This window comes from Bos javanicus, chromosome 3 (assembly GCF_032452875.1).
Source record: "Bos javanicus breed banteng chromosome 3, ARS-OSU_banteng_1.0, whole genome shotgun sequence".
NCBI classification, from domain to species: domain Eukaryota; kingdom Metazoa; phylum Chordata; class Mammalia; order Artiodactyla; family Bovidae; genus Bos; species Bos javanicus.
In genome coordinates, this window is record NC_083870.1 from 6,960,360 (window position 1) to 6,987,912 (window position 27,553).

At 37.9% G+C, this 27,553-nt stretch overlaps 1 protein-coding gene across 1 annotated transcript; it reads right to left on the reverse strand.

Moving 5' to 3' along the window:
* Nucleotides 1-996: 996 nt before the first annotated feature.
* On the reverse strand, nucleotides 997-27,553 carry UHMK1 (U2AF homology motif kinase 1). The gene is made up of 8 exons (XM_061400175.1): nucleotides 27,112-27,553; nucleotides 25,538-25,830; nucleotides 24,583-24,774; nucleotides 22,591-22,685; nucleotides 16,981-17,057; nucleotides 16,734-16,832; nucleotides 12,127-12,215; nucleotides 997-8,078 (listed from the first exon to the last, which is right to left on the reverse strand). Exons 1-8 carry the CDS (start codon nucleotides 27,377-27,379, stop codon nucleotides 7,932-7,934), a joined length of 1,260 nt encoding a protein of 419 aa, XP_061256159.1. The 5' UTR covers nucleotides 27,380-27,553; the 3' UTR covers nucleotides 997-7,931.

Below are 27,553 nucleotides of genomic sequence, written 5' to 3' on the forward strand. Positions count from 1 at the left end.
CAAAAAAGTGTCAGCACAGTGCCAGGCACAAAAGAAGTTCTGTTAGTTAATATTATTACTGCAGTAATCAGGGAGAAGAAGGGATTGACAATGATTCCCAATTAGCTAGAATTTGGTCTGGCTTTTCAATCATACAGCCCACACCCTTTGTTCAGACCAGTGCTTCTCAAAGTATGGTCTCCAGAGTACCAGCAGCCGTATAACCCAACAACTTGGTAGAAATGCAAATTCTCAAACCCAGCGAAAACTACAGTTATAAACTCTAGAGCTTAGGGTCCAGCACTCCACATTTTAACAAGCCCTCCCTGGTGACTCTGTTATACACGGAGTGTGAGAATTACTCATTTAAATACTCCTTTTCTCTAGTCTGAGCTCTTAAAACAGTCTCTTAGGGTATCCTTCTCGGCAGTCTCTTTCCCTTGAATTCATCACACAGAACAGCCAGGTTTTTTTCCTAAAAAACATGCCACACCAGGATATGATTACCATCTGTAAGTCACAGTAAATGTTGGGCAAGTTTATTTATCCTATTTGGGCTTTAGTTTTCATAAACGTAAAAGGGAACATTAAACATGACATAATCTAAAATAGTACCATCATCTAGGAGATGCTCCACACTGATGGTTGAACCTACGGTCTCACTCTGTTGTCAGAAATTAAGTCACTTGATTAAAGCCATCCAACTTGATAAAAGATTCAAGATTAGAACACAAGTTTCTCAATTATGAATTCTGGTTCTTTTCATGAGATAAGGCTGTTTCTACATAATCAAAAACATTTATTCCAAAATAAAAAATTACATTTTGGTATTGTCAGTTTATGCACTATTTTCAAAAGTGAAAAATTATATTCTTTAGAAATGAATGAAAGAAGCTACATGAAAAGTTTTCAATGGTAGCTCTCAGTAAAAACTAAATCATAAAATAAGTATACTTACCTGTTATCTAAACTGAATATTTATACTAAACACAGAAATAGTTGAAATATAAAAAGCAATTCATTTGTTTTTAAGCTTTATTTTATCACCCTTATCAAACAAACACACATCAAAAAGCATATCAACAGTGCATCTTATGGTAAGTCAGTTTACAACAAAACTGAACAAGGCAATCGTGTTTACAGATAAAGTTTTCAGCAAAAAAACTATATGCAATTCAGTTAATTGAAATGCTGTGTCCATACATTTTTAGCATATAGGAAAGTGGAAAATAAAAGTTCTTTGCTACTCAGCAAGAAAAAACATGTTTAAAAGACTTGAATAGAAATCAGAAATATAGAGATTTGAGAAAAGAATTTCTTGGTACTGATACACATCTACATTTATAGTCCCACTCAGTTATTTTTTTTTTTTAATCACAAAAAAATAAGACATCACCGAGAACAGAGAACCATAGTGCCAAGAAATGCCAAGAAATACCACTGAAACAACTGGTAGAAATGTTACAGACAGCTGTTGTGTACTGTAATATTCTTGTAGTTCTGAGGTGAAGGTAAACCAACAGGAGAGAATACTCCTTATAACTGGCTTTGGTTTAAGTGATCGTTCACATTTTTCTAACCATACCTTCTAAGCAAGAACACAGCTATTACATATTATTGAGGGAAAACAGTAGTAGGTTTTAATATTCACAACCAACCACTCCAGTGCCGATACAGGAAGCCATAAATTCTCAAAATCTATTGATCGTAACTGGATTTCAAAGAGTGAACAAAAGAACAAAGATGGAGTCCTTTGGGGGGAAAAATCTGTTCTACCCCAGATTTGACACTGTTTGGAGGATATAAAGGAATGTTAAATTATTTAAGATTTTTTTTCAAAAAAAAAAAAAAAAGAATGAAGGAGTTAAATTCTGCTGAAAAGAGATATGACAGCTTTACACTCTGCAAAGTAAATATTCCACAGAGATGCATCTTAACTTTTTCTTTATTGTACTTAACACTACTTACTTCCATAAGGTGCTACAACACTGCAGCTAGTGCATACTAATGCCACCCACTGTACCCCATGTGCAAAGGGAAACAGAGATGGCTAGTCCCCAGTTGCTTTCTGATCCTTGATTTGCATAAGTGCTGATGTATACCAAATACACAAAAGGTAGAGTCTCATTTAAATATTTAGTTTTAAAAATTTGACCAAACTGAATATGGATATTTAATCTGGTCTCATTCACTCTTAAAATAACTTTTTGGGCAAACAATGATGAGGAATGTATAGAAAAGGCAATGTTTCTATGTTACAGGTACCAAAGTTGGATTTTTAAAAATAAATATCATTTTTAGGTCATAAACTATATGAACAATTAATAACACCTTAAAAAGGAAGCCATTTTCTTCCCCTCATCTCTTTGTTTATATTACTTTTCTCTTCTTTACTCTTAAATCTGGGAGATTTTTGACAACCCATGCTAATAAAATAGCTATAGATAATTCAAAAAACTGAAAAGATTTTGAGTCCATAAATGCATGATTTTGGATGTGTGATACAGAACACCTCACTACATTTTCTTTTACACACTCACTATCCTGACATCATGAATACTATTAAGGAGAGAGCTTAGAAAGGGAAGGGAATTCCAACTGGGACAGAACCGACTACATATAATTCTCTTGCTGACAATCAAGAGTTTATGATAAGAAATAGCTCTGATGTTATTACCTAAGAGTTTTGCAAATAGGAATAAAAATTCTGACAACTCCAGTTTGGGGTTTTTTCCTTCAGAGTGTGACTTATGTTCATCATACAAAGTAGTATAACAAAATAAGCTCTTTTACTTCACAACAAGGATCAACAGTCACATGGATCAATAGTCACATAAAGCAAGACGATACAGAATGCTCTGTTCTCTCTGATCACAAAGCTAATCATAAAACATACATGACTTTCAAAAAAGCCCTCGGTTTCCTTTAGGATGCCGAATAACTTGCAATCATTTGATAAATTTCCCATGAATTCTGGCACTGATAGTGCCACAAACATAACTGCCATGATTATGACAACTCTCTGAAAAGCACAAATAAAGCAAATAAAACATTAATCCTTCTAAATAGTAAACAGTAATGGACAACAAAAGTGCTGAGTTGTAGGAAAATGAAAACAAACTTCACATCAGGAGAACAAAGGTTATGTAAACCATGTATCTCATATCCTGAAGATCACCTTCATGACCACCCATAAACAATTTCCTAAATGCTCTCTGGTTTACAGGTACTTCTTTTACAGCCCATTTCTCCTATAAAAGCCCAAAATTGCAGCAAAAAGGTAAAACTGTATGCCTTCTTAAATGTCCATAAGTGCTTGTCAATCACATGTCACTGTGTTAATCTACTGGTCATTCACTGTGTGAATTAAAACATTTTTCACTGTGTTATCCAGTGAAAAACACTGGATAACAAACATGACATATCCTGTGGTGTCACAGAAGACGCTAACCTAAAACAAAACAAAATCTCTAAAATTTTGGGTATTTCAAAAACTAAAACCATACTCCTCTATCACTAAGAAAATGTAACTTATCCAAATATACCACAAGAGGCTCAGATGAATTCCATTTCACAGAGATTCAACATTCTTTTATTCATTGAGAAAGCTAGAAAGGGATCCTAACCTGAAAAGGCTAACATTTCAAAAGTAAAGGTGATTTATTGAGCACCTTAAGAAATGGAAATTCTTTTGAGCTGTGACCAAAGTTTGGTCTGTATTGTGACCACAATTAACAAGAAATTAATTTTATCAGAGAGCTAGAGTAGTAAGATTTGAAGAAGGAACGTAGTATTAAAAATGGAACTACATCCAAGGAAGGATTAGATTCTGCTAGACAACTGTGACTTTCCATTATACGTAATACTGGGGGAAAAAACCCAAATATGAACAGTTTTACACATACAAAAAAAAAAAGGCAAACCAAGGATGTGTTGGAGTTTTATACTACATGACTCAAACTACAAGCTATTCCAAGGAAAAGGCAAAGGAGCAGGAACTACTATCATCTGGGAAGGTTTCACCCAAATGAGTTTTAATATTTTCCAGGAAACACAAGGCACTTGCTTAAATCTTTGAGTGTCTACACATCCACCAGACTAAAAGTCATGATGCGAGTCCATCTGTACCCTAACCTGAATAAAGCCACCTATCACGTACCCTTGCATGAAAGGCCAGGTAAAACATGTGGTTACTGAGTGTCTCCCCCACCCCCACCCAGTAACTATGTCAGTATAATTACCATCAGCTACTATGGTGCTGATTTTCATTAAATTATAAAAAATAAAATGTCACGCTGCCAAGCATAACTAATAGCAGAAATTATGTAAGCTAGGCCTAATTTTATATGGTTAGGATAAAAGCCTAAGAAAATGATGCCAAAATGTCAGTTACCTGCATTTGAAAAATAACTCAAATGAGTCATAACACAGCATCTGAGTATTGTAACTCTGGCTACAATTTATTCCAGAAAGGTAACTGACTCCCTTACCAGCATGAAGCCCAGTGAACTAAGACAGAAACAAACTTTAGCCCATAGTTTCTCTTCTACTTCCTTTACACGGCAGCACTCTTTCTGGCAACATTCCTTATAATAAATTTGCAAGTACAAGTAACATGATTCTAGAAGAGAAGTTAAATAATAATTCAGATTTTTTTTAAAGGCTAATTTAACATAGCTCAGCACTCTTTTATTTAGCAGCCAGAGTACCTTTAAAAAGAAGGCAATACCTGTTTCAATGAAAACAGGGAGAAGGATGAGAAAAACTGTACTTATGGTTTTGTTCTAAAAGCAGCCATAGCAGTGGCTCGAGGCATAGCAGAGAAACTTTTTCCCTAAAGATGTGCTATCTGATGGCCACAAAACAAGGAAGACATCCAGTAATAATAAATGTGATCAATCTCTTATTGCAAGAGGCTCATTTTGTTATTATGCCTTTAAAATGCAGCAAATAGTTTCTTTTGGCTAGTGCTATCTTTACTGAGGCATCCAACCCCATTTATTCTTCTCTAAATACAGCATTAAAGTTTCGAAAGTGGCCAACTAGCCACCTCCTCCAAATATGTTTCCAAAGAACCAAAGATTTCCTACAGAATAATCAATTTACATGCCTTTTCTGGGACAAAAATGTACCAGGACAACATCATGGGACAATAAAGAAGAAACTTGAAGGCAAGAGGGAAGGAAGGAAGTACAGATATTAATTTAGGGAAAGAAAAATTACCTGAGATAAAATTTTCCCAAACTGGTAGGGGTTAAGTGAACACAAACCTTTGTTATGTTTACCCTACCTCTCCAAAAGAAATTTTTTTAAAACTTCAAGAAATCAAAATCTCTGTGTACGTATTTCATCCTAAAGGATGATGAAAACTGTATCTTTTAATATTTGGTTCAGGTTTTAAAAAGTTAGCAAGATTAAACTTCTTATAATATTAGAAGAGGGAGGAAAAATCTGCAAATGTCATCTTTGGTAGTAACGGGCTAAGAGCTATAAAATAACAATTTAAATCAAAAGAGGCATCTTTTTTCAATTTTGTGGCTCAAATATAAAACATTTAATTCAATGCATGATTACTTAGGCTCATCAGTTATTTCCTCAGCACACTTAAAATCTAGTTAGCATCTTCTGTAATAGAATTCTACAGTGTTAAACACTACATATACTCATGATGAATACATCAACAATAAGACGATCAAAGAATGCTGTGAAATTCAGCATCAAGATGTTAGCAGCACACTGCATCATTAAGCTTAGAAGCCTACCTGCAGTTTATTTGTAAGGACTTTTCTTTTTGGTGCGGTGGGGAAGGGAAATGAGAAAGGTGTACGTGCTAACCAGAATACTTGCCCTGAAAAGAGCTCATTTGCACTGTGCTCATCAGTCTGTACGGAAGGACCTGGTGCTTTTAATCACCACAGAAGCTGCACCCACACAAACATTTATGTTTTAGGAAAGCTCAGGTCTCCATAATACTCTCTCCAATTTTCACCTGAAACCAAACCAGCTAATAAACCTCTGAAAGGGCCAAAATGAAAAACAATAGCTCTTCCTCCTCAGGGCACATATTAGAAGCTACTTATACAATTTTCCCTCGGGCACCAGGCCACAAGGTCTTTTGGCAAGTCATTATTTATCCTCCTTATACCAAATTTGGCTTCATAATAAATATTAAAGAGAGTTCTGAAGAATTAGGTAACTATGATTAACTAAAATATCAAATAGTAACTGTGTGAACAGGGTAAAATAATTCATCCTCTAAGACGTCAATTCTTAACTGGGCTCTCAATAACCTGCATGGCACCCACAGGGAAAACCATATGAGGAGCCTTCCAGCAGGGCAAGATAGAAAAGTGTTTTCCTTAGGAAAATAAATAAATAAATAAAATTTTCATTTAGTTATGAAAACAAAAAATTCATAACCTGTATATAACTTTTTTTGTATAATCAGTGCTTTATAAAGATTTCCTAAGATTTAAATCTCTGAAGACAATCTACTGTAAAGTGAGAGGAATCCATAATTATAATTCCTAAGAGCATGTAATCAACCTGTACCCATGAACTCATGAATACTAGTAGCCTCTACCTGGGGTCACGTTAGATTGCTATAAATCTTTTTAAGAATTCTTCATGAGTTTTTCTTTCTTTCTACTTCCACCTTATTATAGCTACACCTTTCTTAACTTCCTTGCAGTCAAAAGTCAGACCACCTGACCAGCTAGGATGCTTTCCTCTAACTTCTCTTCAGCTAAGGATAGACAAAGAATGGAGGAAGAGGAAAAGAGGGTGTGGGACGGAGATGAGAGAAAAAGGAAGAATAAAGAATCTTTGATTATGCACCCTTCACCTATTGTTTTTTCTTTTCCCTTCACTGAACAACTAATTCTTTCTTTTTAATCAATATAAATTTTCCATCATAGTAGGCAGAACTCTATCTTGAGAAATCTTAACAATGATCCTAGAAGAGTCAGTACAAAACAGATGAGCTAATACAGGGTCGAAATCAGACCCTGAAAGATGGGGCAATCTATGTATACCAAAACTCTTACAAGAGTTTTCTTACTTTAAGAGAGGTTCAATGTAATCCAGTCTAGACTTGTGTGTTCTGGGCCTCTCAGGAATGGACTATTTTCTCATTTCATTGTTTCAGACACACCAACTCCCAAAAAACCTGTATCCTAAATCTTATAGACATTAAACAGGTAGGGAAGAAATGGGCATAGACTGTATTAACCCACAAGATTCACACTATAAAGAATGCTACTCAAATATTCTCTAACCTTTCATACCTGCACACTCACTCGAGCATACATACTAGACATAAAAATTGTGCAAGATCAAGCATCAGCTTTCTATTTTAAAAGCCTTAATTAAAAAAAATATATATAGATAGGCTCACCGCAGTTTCTTTAAAGGAATATTCAGTACTACAGTACTCCTTTAAAAAAAATCATAACTCAGTGTTAAGAACACAGTAGGGAACTGCTGCTTGACAATTACTTAGAATTACCGAGAGCATCCAGTGCCAACTACGGATATCAATAAGGAAGAACCACCTAACAACATAAAGGAATAATCTGTAGGTGATGTCACCAATGCTAACAAATTTGTTAATATTCCTATGACAGGATAGTATTCATCCCTGCTTCATGATCACATGAAAAAGTATCTTTTTAAGTTACATACTGAAGAGCAGCACTTGCCCTACTGCACAAATAAAAGATGCCCACATGGATGCTCTAAAACCCCTCAATGAATAGCTAAAAGGGCTTGTCCTAAGCAGTGCCTAATGTCTGCAACCCAGTCACTGCTTGAGCAATGGCTGCACATTAGCAGGATTGAATAAAGATACAAAGTATTCCCTTAAAATAGTAAGGGGGGTACTCCTGCATTCAGATGTAGAATAACCCAGGAGATGGAAGAGGAGAAACAGGAAACAGTCCTCAGGTTACTGATTAAAGCAAAGTTTGATACAGATATCCCCTCTTGTAGGCACTCAGTGGGTAAAATGTAGCCACAACAAACTTTCCATCAAACATCCTTCCAGTCAGTAATTTCTGAGCAGCTTTGGAATCACCAGCATTGGCATACTCAACAAAGACCTGTAAGAGAATAGAGAAAACAAAGTAACTTCATTTTCATCAAAACTGTTTCAGAACAGTGCTTCTCCAACTTCCTGTGTGTGTGTGTGTGTGTGTGTGTGTGTGTGTGTGTTGTGTGTCTTCCAACTTCCTGTGTGTGTGTGTGTGTGTGTTGTTTGTCTCCCAACTTCCTGTGTGTGTGTGTGTGTGTGTGTGTGTGTTGTGTGTCTCATAACTATAGTAAGGAAGAAATTTAAAACTAGGTAATTTCCTTTCCTGCTGCTGCTGCTAAGTCGCTTCAGTCGTGTCTGACTCTGTGTGACCCCAGAGACGGCAGCCCACCAACACTGGGAGTGGGTTGCCATTTCCTTCTCCAGTGCATGAAAGTGAAAAGAGAAAGTGAAGTCGCTCAGTCGTGTCCGACTCTTAGCGACCCCATGGACTGCAGCCTACCAGGCTCCTCCGTCCATGGGATTTTCCAGGCAAGAGTACTGGAGTGGGGTGCCACTACCTCCTCCGAGGTAGCTGAAATACCTTCCTTTATTAGTCTAATTTAATTTATTGTGACAATCTAAAGCAACAGTTACAAGCAAGTGCAATGACTTGCTCAGTTACTGTGTGAGTATGTGAACCAGGAAAGAACTGCCTCTCCCACCTCAGTTGGATGCCTCCTTTGTTACGTCAATATTCTTCAAACTGAGATGCGAGCATCCTAGGACGCTCAGAGACTTTCAAAGTGGAGGCAAGAACAGACAGACATCAATCTCCAGATTCTTAACTTTCATTTGTACATTTTCCTAAAATTGGATCTACCTGTAAGTTCAGGCAGGTTTTCCCTTTTCATTTCCCCGGAGCCCTTTTCCTAGCTGAAAAATCAAAGTATTTCCAAATCGCATAAAAACTTCCAGTATATAAAAAGAAACAACTTTAAATCCAATACTTTTTCTTTTTTTTAATGAACTCTGCCTGCATTGGTAAACAAAGTTTCATGCCTTGCCTATGACTGGTCACGCAAATATTTCTGTTAAGGATGAAGTGTGACAAGGAGACCTAGGACATTCTGGCTTATGATGGGATTTTCCAAATTCATTAATATTGTAAAATGGACATGTAGAACTGATTCTGCCTCTTCCGTTCTATGCATTACTCTTAAAGACAAAGTTTGAGACCATCCAGTGCTAAAAATTGATGCTCATTTTACTCATCTTAGATATAGTCGATATTTTATATCTCCTTTTCTTCCAAAAACCAATGTGTTTAGCTATAGTTTCTAGCAATAAATACTTCTTCATTAAATATAAAAGGAAGATTAGATGATGTCCAATGAGAATATGAAGCTCTTCCTGATTTTTTAAACTGATTAGTAATTACTCCAAAATCTACTGACCAAAGTTCAATAAATGAGTAGACATGCACTTATAGAAGAAATACAATGCTTCCTATCTTACTCCTTGCTTCATAGATAACCTACAGTTTTACACATTCTATCACTGTAAACTAAATAAAGAGGAAACACATTTTATAACTTATTTTGTAATTAATTACAGTAGAGTTCTATCATTTTAATCTTGACTACTGTTTATAATTGTAAGAATTTTTCTATTTTCCAGTATTTTTTGAATATTCCTTAAAAAATTAACATGATTGAACTGAAAAATTCATGCTGACTTTACCAACTAGGCAACATCTTCAATAACTGAAAGAAGTTAAATCTGTGATTTTAAGAATTTATCAAAAGTTACATTCACTCTCCACTTAGAAGCTTATTTTCTTTTGTTGATAAAGAAGCTTATTTTTTCTGCTCAGTCGTGTCAGTTCAGTTCAGTTGCTCAGTCGTGTCGAACTCTGTGACCCCATTGACTGCAGCACGCCAGGCTTCCCTGTCCAGGATCACCAACTCCCAGAGCTTACTCAAACTCCTGTCCATCAAGTCAATGATGTCGTCCAACCATCTCATCCTCTGTTGCCCCCTTCTCCTCCTGCCTTCAATCTTTCCCAGCATCAGGGTCTTTTCCAATGAGTCAGTTCTTCACATCAGGTGGCCAAAATATTGGGAATATCACTTTCAGCACCAGTCCTTCCAAGGAATATTCAGGACTGATTTCCTTTAGGGTGGACTGGTTGGATCTCCTTGCAGTCCAAGGGACTCTTAAGAGTCTTCTCCAACACCACAGTTTAAAAGCATCAATTCTTCAGCACTGATAAAGCCAGTGTCTTTTTGCTTATGAAAGTAAAAGTGAAAGTTGCTCAGCCATGCTGGACTCTGTGACCCCACGGAATGTGTAGGGGTGAATTTTCTGGTCCAGAATACTGGAGTGGGTAGTCATTCCCTTCTCCGGGGGATCTTACTAACCGAGGGATGGAACCCAGGTCCCCTGCACTGCAGGCGGGTTCTGCACCAGCTGAGCCTCCAGGGAAGCCCAAAGCTACACTGATGGCAGAGATGGTCTGGCCCAGTGACCTTCGGGTACAGGCCCAGCCGCTTCAGCTGCACCACGCTGCTGTTACTCTTTTCAGTCAAACTTATTTTTTTCATCACCTGGGTTCAATCCCTAGGTCAGCAAGATCTCCTGGAGAAAGAAATGGCAACCCACTCCAATATTCTTGCCTGGGAAATTCCATGGACGGAGGAGCCTGGTAGGCTACAAGATGGAGACTCTTCCTGTTTCTCTATTTTGCCACTCAGATTGAGTCCGATCATGTTAATTCTTAATTCAAAATCTTCCAATACCTTTCCTTCTCGTTCCTTGATCTGTCCTATACTCCCATACTTCCTTGATCTAATCTCCCATTATACTCCATTCTTCTCATTTTGCATAGCCACACTGCCCTTCTCAAACCTACCAGGAATACTCAGGGCCTTGAAATTTGCTGTTCTCTTTGCTAGAATTCTCTTCCTTACCTCCTTCAAATTTTGTCTCAAGTGTAATCCATTATGTTCTTCCTCACCTGCTTATTTAAAACTGCCATCCACCCCTCCACGGCACTCTTTATATCTCTACTCCAATCTCTTTTTCTCCATAGCACTTATCATTATACATTCTTTTGTCTGCTTCATTCACTGTTGTATCCTACCTGTTATGCTCAATAAATACTGGTTGAATAAATAAACAGCAAGGATGCAGTTATTAGTATGCTCCTGACACTGAATGAGGTAAATGCTGTTATCACTAGACTGGCAATAATAACTTTTCATTAAGACGAGAGTGAAATTTCTTTCACTTTTTTTCAGTTGCCAAGAATTTTCCTAATATTTAACCATGAAAGACAAAATCCACAACCAGAGGTGATTTCACCAGGGGACATTTGGCACTGTCTAGAGACATTTCCGGTGTCACAACTGAGAAGGAGTGTGGAAAGAGGCTAATCCAGTGAGCAGAGGCCAAGGACGATGTTACACATCCTGTAACATACATGACAGCTCCCCAAACAAAGAATTACCGAGCTCAAATGTCAGTGATGTCAAGATTAAGAAACAGAATCAAACAATATTCTATTTTCGGGGGGGGGGGGGAACCTACAGATAAAAGAAAGACTTAATTTAGGATCACAGAGTTTTCTTCAGAAACTGTGATCATACTTTTAGCCTATACATTCTATAGATTAAAAAACTAAGGTTCCTCATAAAACAAGCCAAGTTGAAACTTGAACTCAGCTTTCAGGATTCTCAGTCCAGTACATTTTCCTTGTTTAAATTATCACTGATAATTCTATTACAATCAGAACCTAACCTAAATGGTTCTCCTACTGTACTTAATTAGAAAAAACTGGGCCAAATATTTCTGTAGCTGACCCTGACCTAAATTAGCATATGATTCAGCTGGCTGTATACAATGGCTTAAAAAGTAGATTAACAACTTAAAAAAAATTTTTTTAACTGATAAAAAGTACATGCATATTATAGAACTTTTGGAAAAAGAAAGAAGTACAAAAAAGTAAAAACCGTGATAATGCAAATTCTTAATTCCTAGCAACATTTTGTATGTATCTTTCTTTAAAATTAAAACATTTTGTACAGGATTTTAATAACCACTGAATCATTTTCAAATTATGAAAAATATTCACTTACTTGTCCTCTGCCAGGATTTTCTTTTGGAACAAGCAGAGATACCACTGGTCCATATTTTTGACATTCTTCTTTAACATCTTCTACAATATCTGGTTATTAATAAATACAGAAGTAATCACTTTGATGTAATTTGCGAGCATTCATTATTTTCAGATTTTAAATTCAAGAATACACAACTAGGTAATGAAATCATTTTCTGTAATTTTTAAAATTATGCTTAAGTTAAGAATAATATAAATGTAATGCATTTAATAATTTTTTTATATTTTAAATGTTTTAGTTAATACATTCAAATAATTTGAAATCCAAAAGAAAAGTCTTCTTGCAACTTTCCAAAATGTCATTCTGTTCCCCTCCCTGAAGACAATAAGCGTTATTAGCTTCTTCTGTAACCTTCCATAAACTTTATAAGCTTACACAAGCAAACATAATCATATATGCTTTAAATAAAAAGTTCCAATCTTTTTTAAAACTACATTTTTAGACCTTTCAATATCATTACACAAAATTTTCTCATTTATTTTTATGGTGATTTAATATTTCATTCTATAAATTCTCTAATGTGTCCTACTGATGAATAATTAAACTATTCTGAAACTGCTTGCCATTATAAACAATACTGTAACAGATAAACTTGTATATACATCTCATTTCACTTGTGTACTTCTAAATTAACTTTTTGGAAATGGAACTGCTAGGTCAAAATTCAAATGAATTTGTAATTGCTAGAGTTACCAACTGGCTTTTCATATAGGTTCCAGTGACATATGAGAATATGTTTTCCTATACCTTACCCACATCTTCACTGTCAATGTGACAAGTGACAAAGATATCAGAGTACAGTATTAATATTTCAACAAATGAGAATGAAATATGTGTGTGAGATATATTGTACATTCTTTCATATAAACTGTGTCCTTTATCCACTATCTATTGGCTTGCGTTACAGGGGTTCTTTCTGTGGTAAGAACTGTAAATACTTTGTCTACGGCGGTTCACGTCACGGTAAAATTTGCTGAATCAGTATGTTGAGTTCTGTGCACACTAGTGCACACTGTGCCTTCTCCACTCCAAGAATATGTGTATTTTAATCTCCTATGATTTTTTAGCTAATTTTTTTTCCTTTACTCTCTCCTGCCTGCCTGCCCTTTTTCCTTCCCTCCCCACCCTCTTCTTACTTCCTTGTTTTAATACTCTAATATATACAAAACTTGCAATTCATTTTGGTCTCAGTGGAAGGTTCAAATCTAACTTCTTCCCCGCTGCCATCAAGATTACAAAACAGCTGTCCTCACATGATTTCCAGCAAGGCAAGCTTACCCAAAACTAGTGTAATCTGAAGCTGACCTTGCTAATCAGAACTGACAAAGGTATTTAATGCTACTAAAAAGTCTGTTGCACTTTAGTTCATGTAAGACTCTTAAATATTAAGACTTAATAGCATGAACTTCAAGGAGATCCAACCAGTCCATTCTGAAGGAGATCAGCCCCGGGATTTCTTTGGAAGGAATGATGCTGAAGCTGAAACTCCAGTACTTTGGCCACCTCATGCGAAGAGTTGACTCACTGGCAAAGACTCTGATGCTGGGAGGGATTGGGGGCAGGAGGAGAAGGGGACGACAGAGGATGAGATGGCTGGATGGCATCACTGACTCGATGGACGTGAGTCTGAATGAACTCTGGGAGTTGGTAATGGACAGGGAGGCCTGGCGTGCTGCGATTCATGGGGTCGCAAAGAGTCGGACACGACTGAGTGACTGAACTGAACTGAAGCATTTAAATGTTTAAATGCCATTAAATGTTTAAATTAACATGTCAGCATTTAAATGCTTAATGTATTTAGAAGTAGCAAAAAAGGTGTTACACAGCAAGATACACAGGAAAGAACAGACACAGTCTACCCTAAGGTTTACTCAAGAAAGTTCACACTTGAATTTTACAGCAATCAAAATGATCAGGAGACACTTAAATACAGTAGGTAGACACTTAAAAGACTTAATAATTTGAAATAGATGTCAAGAGATTATTTAGAACTACTGTAAATGACCTAATTAAAACAATGCCGTTGTTGTTTAACTGCTAAGCTGTATCCAACTCTTTTGCAACCCCATGGACTGCAGCCCGCCAGGCTCCTCTGTCCATGGGACTTCCCAGGCAAGAATACTGGAATGGGTTGCCATTTCCTTCTCCAGGGAATCTTTCAAGCGTAGGAACTGAACCCAAATTGCGCATGGGTGGTTCAGCAGTAGAATTCTCACCTGTCATGAGGGAGGCCCAGGTTCATTTCCTGGCCCATGCAGCCGCAGTGACCCCTTTTTGGGCTTCCCTTGTGGCTCAGCTAGTAAAGAATCTGCCTGCAATGCAGGAGACCTGGGCTTGATCCCTGGGGTGGGAAGATCCCCTGGAGAAGGGAAAGGCTACCCACTCCAGTATTCTTGCCTGGAAAATCCCATGGATGGAGGAGCCTGGTAGGCTACAGTCCCTAGGGTCACAAAGAGTCAGACACGACTGAGTGACTTCACTTTACTTCACCCACTCCAGTATTCTGACCTGGAGAATTCCATGGACTATACAGTCCATGGGGTTGCAAAGAGTCAGACATGACTGAGTGACTTTCACTTCACTCCTGCATTACAGGGGGATTCTTTACAACTGAGCTACCTGGGAATTCCAAAACAATAATGAGGGTAAGAATATTATTTCAAATAAAAAGACATTCTAAAAAGTATAGATTGGAGATTCCTACAACTGTCACAGATTCAAAGAAATTAGGTTTGTTTCATTTGTTAGGTAACTATATTAAGCTGAGGGACATAAAATGATTTACCCTTACAAGAAACAGTGTGGTAAAACTAGCTCCATCAGTAATGGTTTAATTTTCCACAAAGAAAATGTTCAGTGCTAAGCAACTGCTATTTCTGAACTTCCCGAGTGGGGGAAGTGGTAAGAACGCACCCGCCAATGCAGGAGACACAGAAGACCTAGGAGACCTGGCTTCAATCTTTGGGTCGGGAAGATCCCCTGGAAGAGGAGATGGCTACCCACTCCAGTATTCTGGCCTGGAGAATCCCATGGACAGAGGAGCCTGGAGGGCTGCAGTCCACAGAGTTGCAAAGAGTCAGACTGAAGCGACTTAGCATGCGCACAATTGATATTTCTAAGTTTGGTCCTGCTTTTTAGTCCATTCACCACTCTGCTTCCAGAATGCTCTTATTAAACCCAAGTTTGACTATAACACTCTCCTAGTTTAAATTTTAACAGCTCTTTATTGCATTTTACAATGGACAAATATTTATTGAATACTTATCAGAAGCCAGGAACTATTCTACCCGATACAAAGTTCTTTTGTGTAATTTACATTCCAGTGTTACTATCTCTGGGATTAAAGTCCAAATTCTCAAACGTATCAAACAAGTCTATTAGATACCTGTATTCTGGCTACCTTTTTAGCTTTAACTGACTGTTAAATATCCTAAGATACAGCCATTCCAAACAATTTACTGTTTTCTGAATATGCCACATTTTCTCTCATCTCTGTGTCTCTGAGCTACTTTTAGCTCAACCCCTCAACTTTTAGTCAAGCAACTTCAATTACTAACAGAACTCAGATATTATATGTCTGTAGAGATGTCTATTCATGCATCACTCAGACTGAGGTCAATAGCCCTCCTCTCTGCTCAGTACTTTACCCTAACCTTCAGATTTATGTAAGTCATCATTTATATACTTGTAGTTGTTTATAGAACTGTCTCCCCTATTACACTGAAGACAGGAAATAAATCCACAGTGGCAAGTGCATACTCAGTAAATATGTTTTGAGTCAATGAATTGTTAAAAGCAAAATAAATAAATAAGAGCTAAAAAGAAGTGAAAGCGTAGCGCAGATTAGCACAGACAGAAAGAAAGAAGTTGCTGGGAAAGATAATCTTCTTTCTTTATTTAGTAAAGGTTTATCAGATGTAAAAGAGTTGAAAGAGCCTTAGGAACTGTTCCAGTCTGCTGGGACTGCTGTAACAAAATGCCACACACTGAGTGGCTTCAACAACAGTCATTTGTTTCTCACAGTTCTGAAGGCTGGAATTCAAACATCAAGGTGCAGGCAGATTTGCTGCCTGGGTGTGGACAGCTGCCTTCCTGCTGGATACTCACATGGGCAAAGACAGAAAGAGGAGAAAGAGAAAGACTGCTCTCCTGTCTATTCTGTTTTAAAGGCTGCTAGTAACCCACTCCAGTATTCTTGCCTGGAGAATCCCATGGACAGAGGAGCCTGGGCGGCTACAGTCCAAGGGGTCACAGAGTCAGACACGACTGAGCAACTTCACTCACTCACTCAGTTCCATTAGAAGGGCCCCAGCTTCATGACCTAATCTAACCCTATTACCTCCTAAAGTCTCCAACTCTATCACACTGGGGCTTAGAGCTTTCTCATAGGAAACTGGTGGGGGACACATTAAATATACAGCAGGAGTCAAAAGTAAGTGTACTTTAGAGATCATATAGTTCAATATCCTCACTATATAAACTAGCAAAATATGAGAATGCTATGAAACGGTATGTCTATTCTACACAGGAAAGACACATTAAAATAAAATTTAGGAAGCCCTGACCTTCATATTCTTCTTCATTCTCAAGATAATCATCGTCCAGCACATTCAGCAGTCTTAGCACTGGCGTAGGAAGCATCACCAAATCTTCAATATGAGGGGCTGTTAAATTCATTACAACATGATTAAATGCAAACTCCCCCAATAAACTGATGAATATTAGACAAAGGAGCTTGGGAATATAAATTAGTTCTGATATCTTATTTGATTATAAAATAACCAAGAAAAAATAAAGATGTATACAACTTACCAAAAGGAATGCTAAAGAATGGGCTGCACAATGCCATTTCAGCAGGAATTCTTCTGCTTGGATCATCATGAAGCATGCTAAAACACAAAAATAGGTATCTTTACATCAAATCTTTTGAAAATATAACCAATAAAGAAAATAAAAACGTCTAAATATTCACCACAACATTAATTATATTAGCATGACTTTCTGAATCATTCAACTACAAAAAATATTAATGCCATTTATGAGTAAACAGTTCAGTAAATTATTATACATACCTAAGACATACTACTATATTTTAATGTAAAATGTTTTTGATTAATAAACACAACATAGGAAAATGATCCACATTCTGTAACACTAACTGAAAAAAAGCTAGACATAGATTTACGGTAATTGAATTAAAAAAAAAAAAAGAGGTGAGATGACTTTTGTCTTATTAAAGCCTCCTAATAATAAAGCAACTTGATAGCAAAATAAAAACAATCTATGGACAACATCTCTAACAAAAGTAAGTAACCTCACTAGACAACAAAATCCGAGTGGCTAGGGACAAACCATCAACAGCAGTAAGACTTGCACCATATGGGCATCTATGAAGACGGAACTTCTTCCGTTGTTTGTTTCTTTCTCTGAGAAACAACAATTAATCTGATGACCCAGAGAAAAAATAATCCCCCAAAACAGGTATTCACTAGAAAGCACAAAAAACCAATTTGAGAAAAGCAGTTTAAACTCAACTAGGGGTTGCACATTACAAATGAATACAAGGGGTCCTCTGTAAGATTTGAGGGGGCTGAAGTAATCTAGACACTGCTGCTGCTGCTGCTAAGTTGCTTCAGTCGTGTCCGACTCTGTGTGACCCCACAGACGGCAGCCCACCAGGCTCCCCTGTCCCTGGGATTCTCTAGGCAAGAATACTGGAGTGGGTTGCCATTTCCTTCTCCAATGCATTATAATCTCTCAAAACCAATCGGCTGAAGCTCCCGTCTAAGGCAGAGTCCTTCCTGCAGAGAAAAGAAATCTTGGGACAAGAACCCATATTGATGGGGTAAATGAAAATTGAGAGAGAAAGAGACAAAGACATCAGGAAAAAGCAAGGAAAGGGAAGAGCCAAGAGGACTGCAAGGAAAAAAAAAAAAAAACCACTACACAAAACAACAGAAGAAGGAGCTATGTATAGTTAGAAAAGCTACGGCTGCTGCTGCTGCTGCTAAGTCACTTCAGTCGTGTCCAACTGCGTGTGACTCCATGGACCGCAGCCCACCAGGCTCCCCCGTCCCTGAGATTTTCCAGGTAAGAACACTGGAGTGGGTTGCCATTTCCTTCTCCAATGCATGAAAGTGAAAAGTGAAAGTGAAGTCGCTCAGTCGTGTCCGACCCTTAGCGACCCCATGGACTGCAGCCCACCAGGCTCCTCCATCCATGGGATTTTCCAGGCAAGAGTACTGGAGTGGGGTGCCATTGCCTTCTCCGAGTTAGAAAAGCTACACCTTCCTAAATTTAGGAAAATGAATTTCGCATAAAAATGAGCCACATACAAAGTATTATAACCAAGTTACTAGACAAGGAAAGAAGACTGCAAAATAACCTGCCCTCAGACAACAAATGCATGCAAGAAAGACATGACCACAACACACAGGAACACCATAACCAACCATCTGAAAATGAGGCCAAGGCATTTTTTACAGATACACAGATATTAAAGAGTAACATAAATCAAAATTAGAAAATATCAAAAATCAGGTAACTAAAAGAATTAGGAATAAAAGGAAAAAAATCATTACATAAACTAAGCTTAAGCTAGAAGTAACATAACGATGAATAAAAACAAAAGATGATGTCCAGAAAGGAGGAAAAATTGTTAAATCAAAAAGAAATGATAAAACAAATAAAAAACTATTCAAGAGAGTGATAATACTGAATAGTCAGAGAAAATCTATTAATAATGCATATAGAATGGGAGTGTTTGAAGGAAAAAAAAGGCAAAGTAATGGAACAAACACTAAGAATTGTAACTTAAGAATACTTTCATACAACAAACAAAAAGATCTAAAACTACATATTTCCTGAGAATTCAGACCCAAAGCAATCAAAATCTATTATTCTGGTAAAATCACTAGACTTTTAACAAAAACATGAAATCCTCGCAGCATTTACACCAAAAGACCAAATTACTTAAAAACAAAGTGTCATCAGCACTCTGCTTTCAACAGCAACACTATTTGCTACAAGAAAATGGACTACAGTTGACCCCTGAACAACTTCAGGTTAGGAGTACACCCTTTCCCCAGCTGAAAATCCATTTAACTTAGAGCTGGCCCTCCATATCCAGTTTCTCTGTATCCACAGTTCTGCACCGCAGATTCAACCAACTGCACATGATGTAGTAACAAAATCTGTGTATAAATGGACTCATGTAGTTCAAACCCATGCTATTCAAGGATCAACTGTAATATGTTTAAAATGTTCAAGAAAAATGTCTGCCAAGGATTTTTATACTCAGATAAACAGAGGCTTAGAGGGTAAAGCGTCCGCTGCAATGCGGGAGACCCAGGTTCAATTCAATTCTTGAGTCAGGAAGATCCCCTAGAGAAGGAAATGGCACCCCACTCCAGTACTCTTGCCTGGAAAATCCCATGGACAGAGGAGCCTGGGAGGCTGCAGTCCATGGGGTCACAGAGAGTCGGACACGACTGAGCGACTTCAGTAAACAGACTTTCAAGTGTAATAACACAGTTTAACTATTATTAACAAGCACGAACTCAGAGAATATTAATCCTACAATCAAAAGAACAAGCTTAAGTACACTAAAATGATTAGAATACAAACAAGGACCAGTGATGAACATTAAATATCTAGTTACACACAGAACTAAGACTAAATCAGAGTGTTTGAAAAATAAAGAGTGCATAGCATGTAATAGCCGTATAATCTGACAACACGGTTATAACTATTTTTCAAATGGGAGAATAGGAAGAGCATATGCAAAACCAACTGTTTTCAGTAATCTTACTATAGCACTATTATTGAGACTGTTTTAGTGTAATGTGGAATAAAGCAAATGAGTAACAACGAAATATTCTAATCTGGCATTCTCTTTGTCCTTAAGAATCAGAATTCTTGACATAAAAGCAAAGAGGTATAAAACAGAAGTAAAAACGCTGTGGTACTGAACTTAAATGAGAAATGTCAGTGCGAACTCCACCCACTTAACAGGCCTAGAATCAATCACCCCCCCAACAGCGATGTGTATTCTTAATACCCAGACTATGGTTTTGAGAGCTTGTTTGGGCTTCCCTGGTGGCTGAGCTGGTAAAGAATCCACCTGCAATGTGGGAGACCTGAGTTCGATCCCTGGGTTGGGACGACCCCCTGGAGAAGGGAATGGCTACCCACTCCAATATTCTGGCCTGGAGAATTCCATGGACTGTACAGTCCATGGGGTCGCAAAGACTCAGACACGATTGAGTGCCTTTTACTTGGAAGTTCTAGCAGAGAGCACAGCTACTCATATACCCTTGACCAAAGACTGGTTCTCTTCTATCGGGGATGGTCATCCACTTCGACCCAGCGCACAGCTTCGGGAGGGCCGCACATGGAGCTGTGCGGGAGGGAGGAGACACCTGCCCAGTCAGCCAGTTTAGCTGAACAGGGTGACAGACGTCACAACCAGATGGCCTCACATCCCAGACTGCGGGAAACACTACTTCCTACTAAAAGAAACCAGGCTTCTTGGAGAAATGGCTACTTCTAAGTCTGGAGCAGGAAATGTATACTTTGAACTGGAAACATCTTCTCAGACCAGATAGTGATGAAGCTATAAAAGATAGCAAGGTATGCCAAAGCTAACCTGCAGAGTCTCACATTCATCAAAGATGAGATAATTTCAGTTTCAATTAGGATAAGAACTGCAACGGATTGAACTATACCAAATATATTTAGATTCATTAGTTAATACTGATATTTTGACCTTTCAAAAAGGAAATGATCCACTTTGAAAGATGATAAGGAACCAATTCATTATGAAAACAAGCTAATTAAGAGAACCAAGCGTTTATTTCATCTTTAGTTAACGAAACGAGGAGACTAAGAACATCACTGTTCTACAATTCCTAACAAAGTAATGGATCTAGGCATTGAGTATTAACAGCTGTTAACACATCAAATGGAGATAGCCACCTTATGTGCTAACCTAAAAAAACACAGTACCATATATACAACCACCAATTTACAGAAAATAGGGCAATATGTTAAACCATACTACAATAACACCATCTGTAAAATTCAGACTCTGGACAACTATACAGAGTCAGCAATCCAGGCTGTTCAACAAATAAACAAGGGAAAAGGAGGGTAGGAGATGGAAAGGGACCTTTTAAAGTAAATGAAACTTAAAAGTGTTCTTAACAGAAGAGCAACATTATAGTATTTAGGGATGCACACTTAGGTAACAGAACTATAATAAAAACAAGGAAGTAATAACCATGAAATCAGGGCAGCGGTTCTTTAAGGAGGAAGAAGGGGCTTGCAATTGGGATGGAGTACACAGAGGACTTCTAGAGTGGCTGGTAAAGTTCTATTTCTCAACCTAAATGGTAGATATAATAATATTCCTAAGTATTCACTAAGCTATGCATTTTTTTTCAGTATTTATGTTTTAGTCTAAAAAAAGAAAGGTCTGAATGATTTGCATGCATACACAACAAAATACGAAGGAAAATACTGAAAAGAAATAGAGCAAAGTGCTAACACTAGAAAATGAGCTTATAATTTCTCATCACAATTTTTTATAGCTTCCAAATCTAGTATTAGTTGCAGAAAGAAAAAGAATAAAGTTATCATTAAAAACAAAAAAAACTCTCAAGCTAAATGACAAAGTCAATGCTAAAACTGAGACTTCTAAGTCTATCTTAGAATCCATGATATAATTTGACTTCTATCCTAGAATCTATAATGTAATTTTACACTGCCTCTTTTCAATGTAAAATGCAACATGCAATATCTAGTATCAGCTACTAGCAGCTGCTTAAAACTACTGTAATTTGTAAAACATACACACAGACACACAAATATGTACACGTAAAACTGGTGAGATCTGAGTTCCATGTACTGTAATATCAATTTCCCAGTCTTGACATTGTACTCAGATTTTTAAGATGTTACCACTAAGGGGAATGGGTGAAAGCGAAACACTCTATCTGTCCCCAAAATTTTCAATGGTAATTATTTAAAGTATAATATGTAATTACTTTACATGAAACATTATTTTGGTGTTCCAAAGTAAACTTGGTCTTTAGTTAGTAAAGACTCTTTAAACACCTATTCTCCATTTTCAGAACTGGCAGAGTTACAGAAGGCCCAACATACAGTGACTCGTCATCCAGCTTCCACTGAAGAGCGTAAGAGCCTGATACCTGGTACTAGCCATGAAAAAAAGAACACTCTTCTGAAAATAAATTTACTACAATGACTTGACTACTTTGTTTCTTATTAGAAACCAGTCTGTATAGAATATCTAAAGATTTTTAATTCTAAGGAAGCAAAACCTGTACATGACTAAGCAAACCAGAAAATAATATAAATCCTTTCAGGAAAAAAAGCAAGTTTAAAGTACATGTAATGTACCTTTTGATAAGGTCTCTTAGGTGATAGGCTGGAATTGCGGCATTCACCACTGCTTTACTGGCAAATATGTGATCAATAATAGCAGAACTATTTGCCTAAAAAGACAGAAAAGTCCTTCTTTGGTTATCCAGTTCAGTCCTTATTTGTTGAGTACTAGGCACACAGCTCTGAACAGTTTGATAAGTTAAATATAACAGAAAACACTCTCTTCTAAAAGATTATAATCTTTACGAAGGAGATTGCATACATTATTATAAAACTTCTAGAGAAGAGGAATTTTTTCTCCATTCTCAGTATCTAACACTGTGTGAACATTTACTAGGTGAATGAATAAAGAAACAAATACCAAGCAACCACAGAAATGTAATTTAACGCAAACTGAGAAAATAAACGTGTGCTAGGTGAGTCAGAGTGTCCTCATAATGAGTCCTCAATTGGTTTTCAGATGGAATAAAATCAACTATCAAGGAGAAACCAGGGCAGAATTTTAAAATTGCACCTGTCACATTATTCATACCTTAAATCCTTGTGGAACATTACATTTTCTCCAGGAGCACTATGGAAGTGTGTACATGAGTAAAAACACTCGATTTATCATCATCACCAAATATCAATACTTACCACAGGCCACACACGATGCTAAGAATTAGATATCATTTCAACACTCTTATCATCATTTTACTGAAAGTAAACCACAGTTTAGTAAACCTAAATAAGTCACTTAGAGGTGAAGGGAAGATATAAACCCTAGAGATTTAACTTCAGAGCCTAAGCTCATATTTGGTAATTGTGCCTCCACAGAAAGTGATAAAATACAGAATGATATTTTTATCTAGGGGGCAAATAGTGGGGACTGCTTTAATACACATCAGCCTCTAAATTTCACCAAAAAAGAAAAAAAATTAAATGCCTAAGTTAATAATTAACTAGATCACTGAATGTGATCTAATTCTAACTGGCCCTGTCCAAAGCAGAAAAAGTCCAAAGAATTCAAAGTGAGTCAAGCCTAATGCAGGAAATTGATGTGTTTATCTGTATAAGCACTAGAGAAAGTACCCCCAAAGTACACTGGACTGTGTGCAGGTACTAATGACAAAGAGTGATACTGGTTTTAGTCCAATAGCAGCATTTTTTTTTTGCCAAATGTAAGGTACAACTACTAGCCTATTAAAGTATTCCTTCCAAGAACTGTTTCAACAGACCTAGATGACTAAGGGTTTAAGAGAAATAAAACTCTGTAGCAGCCACACACTAAGTATTATATGCTTAAAAAAATACTTGCTTCTTATCAAAATCAGTAATTCCTAAACACTGTATTGCTTTTCAAACACCTAGTCTAAAAGAGACTGATACCACCACAACATTCAAGCCCCAATACATTTGAAAAAATTCTTAACTCACAAATATGCACAAAGTAAATTCCTATGTCAGTTGGAACTTACAACCCATGTTCCCAAGCAAACAATGTTATAAGCAGCAGTCACTTTCTCAGGACAGTTCACATATAGAGCACAAATAGGAAGCAGCGTGGAACTGTGGACAGAACACTGAACTTCTGACTACGAGGGGCAGAACATCCAGTTGTATGACCTTGAGCTACTGGTTTTACATATTCGTGCCCCCAGGTTTTCACGTGTAAATAACCAATATCCATTCTAACAATCCTCACAGAATACTACTGTATTAGTAATATTTTAGAATGTAATACAATTACTTTACTAAACAAACCACTTTTGCTTCCTCAGGAAAAGGCATTCATTCAAACACTTTATTAAGCACTTACAACATGCCAGGCCTCAGCTAAAAACAGTGAGCATGCAATGCTCCCTAGCGCATCTGTAGCTATGGGACTGAGGAGTTAAGTAGCATTAAAGGTAGTAAGGGGAATATGGAGGCAATAAAGCAATCAGAGACCTCAACGAAAATCATTATAAATTGAGTACTCTTACACTGGGATTAAGGACCTGAAAGCAAAACACAGGTTCAGTTTACCTTCCATTCCTGAGATCTGACTGTATGTTTCAATTTCATTCCTGAGAACATTTCCAGTAAAATGATTCCTAGGCTCCACAGATCAACAGCTGAGGTACATTCTGTATCACTCTGCAGGCCAGCCTGGGCCAAGCAATTCTGCAGTTCTGCTTCCGGAGCCCGATACCCGTCTGTCTGAATATACTTTACATCCTAAAGAAAATGAGTAAGTATTATAACCAATCAAAAACTGCCCACCTTCCAGCCATCTCTACAGTGTATTTACCTCTCAGAATGTGTGATAAGCCAATGTCACACTAAATGCCAGAATTTTTAGTCCTTGGCGATCATAATTCTTTCGTTCATTAACTGGATAGTTCTCAAAGGCAAGCTGCACACTTTCCATACAACTGCTCATTTCTTTAGATACTCTCTTGCCTATGAGGCACTGCTGAAAAATAAGGACACTCTGCAAAGAGCAGATAAACTATGGAGAATGGGCCATTTGCCAGAACTGTCATGTGAGTTCTTCCATTAGAGTCCCAAGACTGAAGACATCAGTAACAGTAATTCAACAATTAACCAAACGCTCAAAGAAAAACAGTGTTCTGTGTAAAGTACTTTTAAAAATTTCAGAGCTGTCTTGTATTAGCTCTCCCTACCTGACTCAAACACGCGTATTAGACACTCAGTCGTGTCCGCCTCTTTGCAACCCCATGGACTGGAGCCTGCCAGCCTCCTCTGTGCATGGAATTCTCCAGACAAGAATACTGAAGTGGGCAGCCATTCCCTTCTCCAGGGGATCTTCCTGACCCAGAAATTGAACCTGGGTCTTCTGCATTGCAGGCAGGTGCTTTACCCTGTGAGCCATCAGGGAAGCCCCAAATATCTCTTAAGTCTCTACTAAATCACCTCTGTTATTTAAAAATATTTGTTTTAGACCATTGAGGGGCTCGGGAGAGAAAGTATATCTTACCTGATTGCCTTCTTTGAAGCTAAGTCCAAAGTCAATGAGTTTAAAACATTCATTCTCGGCACTCCACAATATGTTACGTGGCTTGAGGTCTGCATGGACATAACCCTCATGATGAAGAAAAGCAAGGGCCTCTAGAACATCTCTGGCACAATGCTGTATCATCCACATGGAACAACCCTGGTGACTGGAATATAAAAGCAATTCCGAAACACTGACATCCAGGAGTTCAAGCAACAGACAGCGTGATGGCACATTTGGAGAGAAGTGGATTGTGAAGACTCCATACAAAGTCACTAGAAAAGAAATTAATTACAATAGTTTAAAAACCAGACTCAGAATGAGTGACTATTAAAGTAGATAAATATCGGGGGGAGTCTAGAGAAGGGTAACTTTAATGAGCAAGCCGCTATGATTTATTTTTCTCATGAGTAAGATTTTTGGGGAACTCGGTTATTTTAACAAAATAAGATGAGATGACCAGCAGCAGATTACTACTAAAAGATATTAAATATGACACAATAATTCAAACTGTTTCCCAAGCACTCAGTGATGGGTGAATATGCACTTAGGGTGCCAAGCAAAACTGATCAGAAGAAAAATCCAAATACTAAGTACTCTTAACCTAAATGTCACAACACGGAAAATCAAAACTGAAAATCCTTTCCTGATTCAGAATAGCGCTCTATTATCTAAATATAAAAAGGAGAGATTAAGACATTCAAGATGACATTTTAACAATCTTGTAGAGATTCATCAAGTCCTTAGGCCAAAAAAATTCCCTCCTAAATAGCCAGGTTATATACACCATTTGGCAACCCTTGAAAAAGAAAAGGGAAAAAAAAGCAACACTAGTATTAAGACATTCTTCTTTAAATGGTAGTATTAAAGAGGTCACTCTTTAAATTAAATATGGATCATGTCTGCCGGGAAGTAAGACATTTATAAAGCCATAACTAATTACAAGCTCTCTGTTGGTATAATAAGAATGAAAACTGTTTTCGTAGATCAATCACCAGTAATCATTATATATCTTACATTCTAAATATCTGAATGATGAAACATGGTCTTACCTGGCTAAAAGTATAAAGTTCACATGTATAATTTTCACACTTCCATACGAACACCTATGTAAAATTTAGGAGTCATTTCTCCCAAATCCATACCAAATATGTATCAAGAACAACCTATACGAGTTATTAGTATTGACGTCACAAGTACGAGAAATATTTCCCATTTTTCACTGGTGTGCAAAGATTCAAAAATTTCCGTACAAGAGATGACAATCTACTAAAGATACACCTCCTTTCACTTGAGAAGACAATTCTCTGTGCAACATTCTCTAATGAGAACTGAAGCAAAACAGAATTTACTGAGCATCTACTATAAGCAAAGCAGACAATCTTCCCCGTACTGCAGAGTGAAAGGGGGATGGGAAACGGCCTTGTACCCGGTGATGAGTACAGGACAAGACCCACTTCTCCAGCCTAAAAGACGGAAGACGGAACGCCAGGCTGAGAGAGAGCACGCTAAAACTGGGACCTGGGCAAGACAAGAAGGGAAACAGCGGCAATTACCGATGTTCCTGTGACCCTGCAACTGCTCCAGCGCCGCCCTCTCTTTGCGGAAACCATACTCGGCGGCCGAGGCCGCAGCCCCGGTGGTTCCTGGCGGTAGGAACTGCTTCAGCGCTCCTGGGGGCGAGCCGGGTGTGCCGCAGCAGCGCACCCGATACACCGAGGCCGAGGAGCCGCTACCCAGGCGGCTCTGTACCTGCCATAGCCGCCCGAAGGCTTCCAGAAACCGCGGCGGCTCCGCGCCCCACGCGCAGCCGGATCCCGCCATCGGTGCGGACTGAGGGGGCTGACACGGAGCTGACTCGACGCCCGGGGCAGGCCGGCAGGGCCTGCGGTCACATCCCCGCCTGCCGGACCAGCGGCTCCGCAGGGACGGGCCTGCAGCCGCCTCACTGACTGCCGGGACCTCACGCCGCCATGACACCGGAAACCGTCTCCTGGG

What these genes read in the sequence shown, in the direction of transcription:
- UHMK1 (XM_061400175.1), bottom strand. Translation starts at nt 27,379, where the DNA reads ATGGCGGGATCCGGCTGCGCGTGGGGCGCGGAGCCGCCGCGGTTTCTG. An exon ending in GCAGGGTCACAGGAACATCG is followed by an intron (nt 25,831 to 27,111) that starts GTAATTGCCGCT and finishes TTTCTTTTCTAG; the next exon opens with TGACTTTGTATGGAGTCTTC. An exon ending in ATTCTTTAGCATTCCTTTTG is followed by an intron (nt 16,833 to 16,980) that starts GTAAGTTGTATA and finishes TGAATTTAACAG; the next exon opens with CCCCTCATATTGAAGATTTG.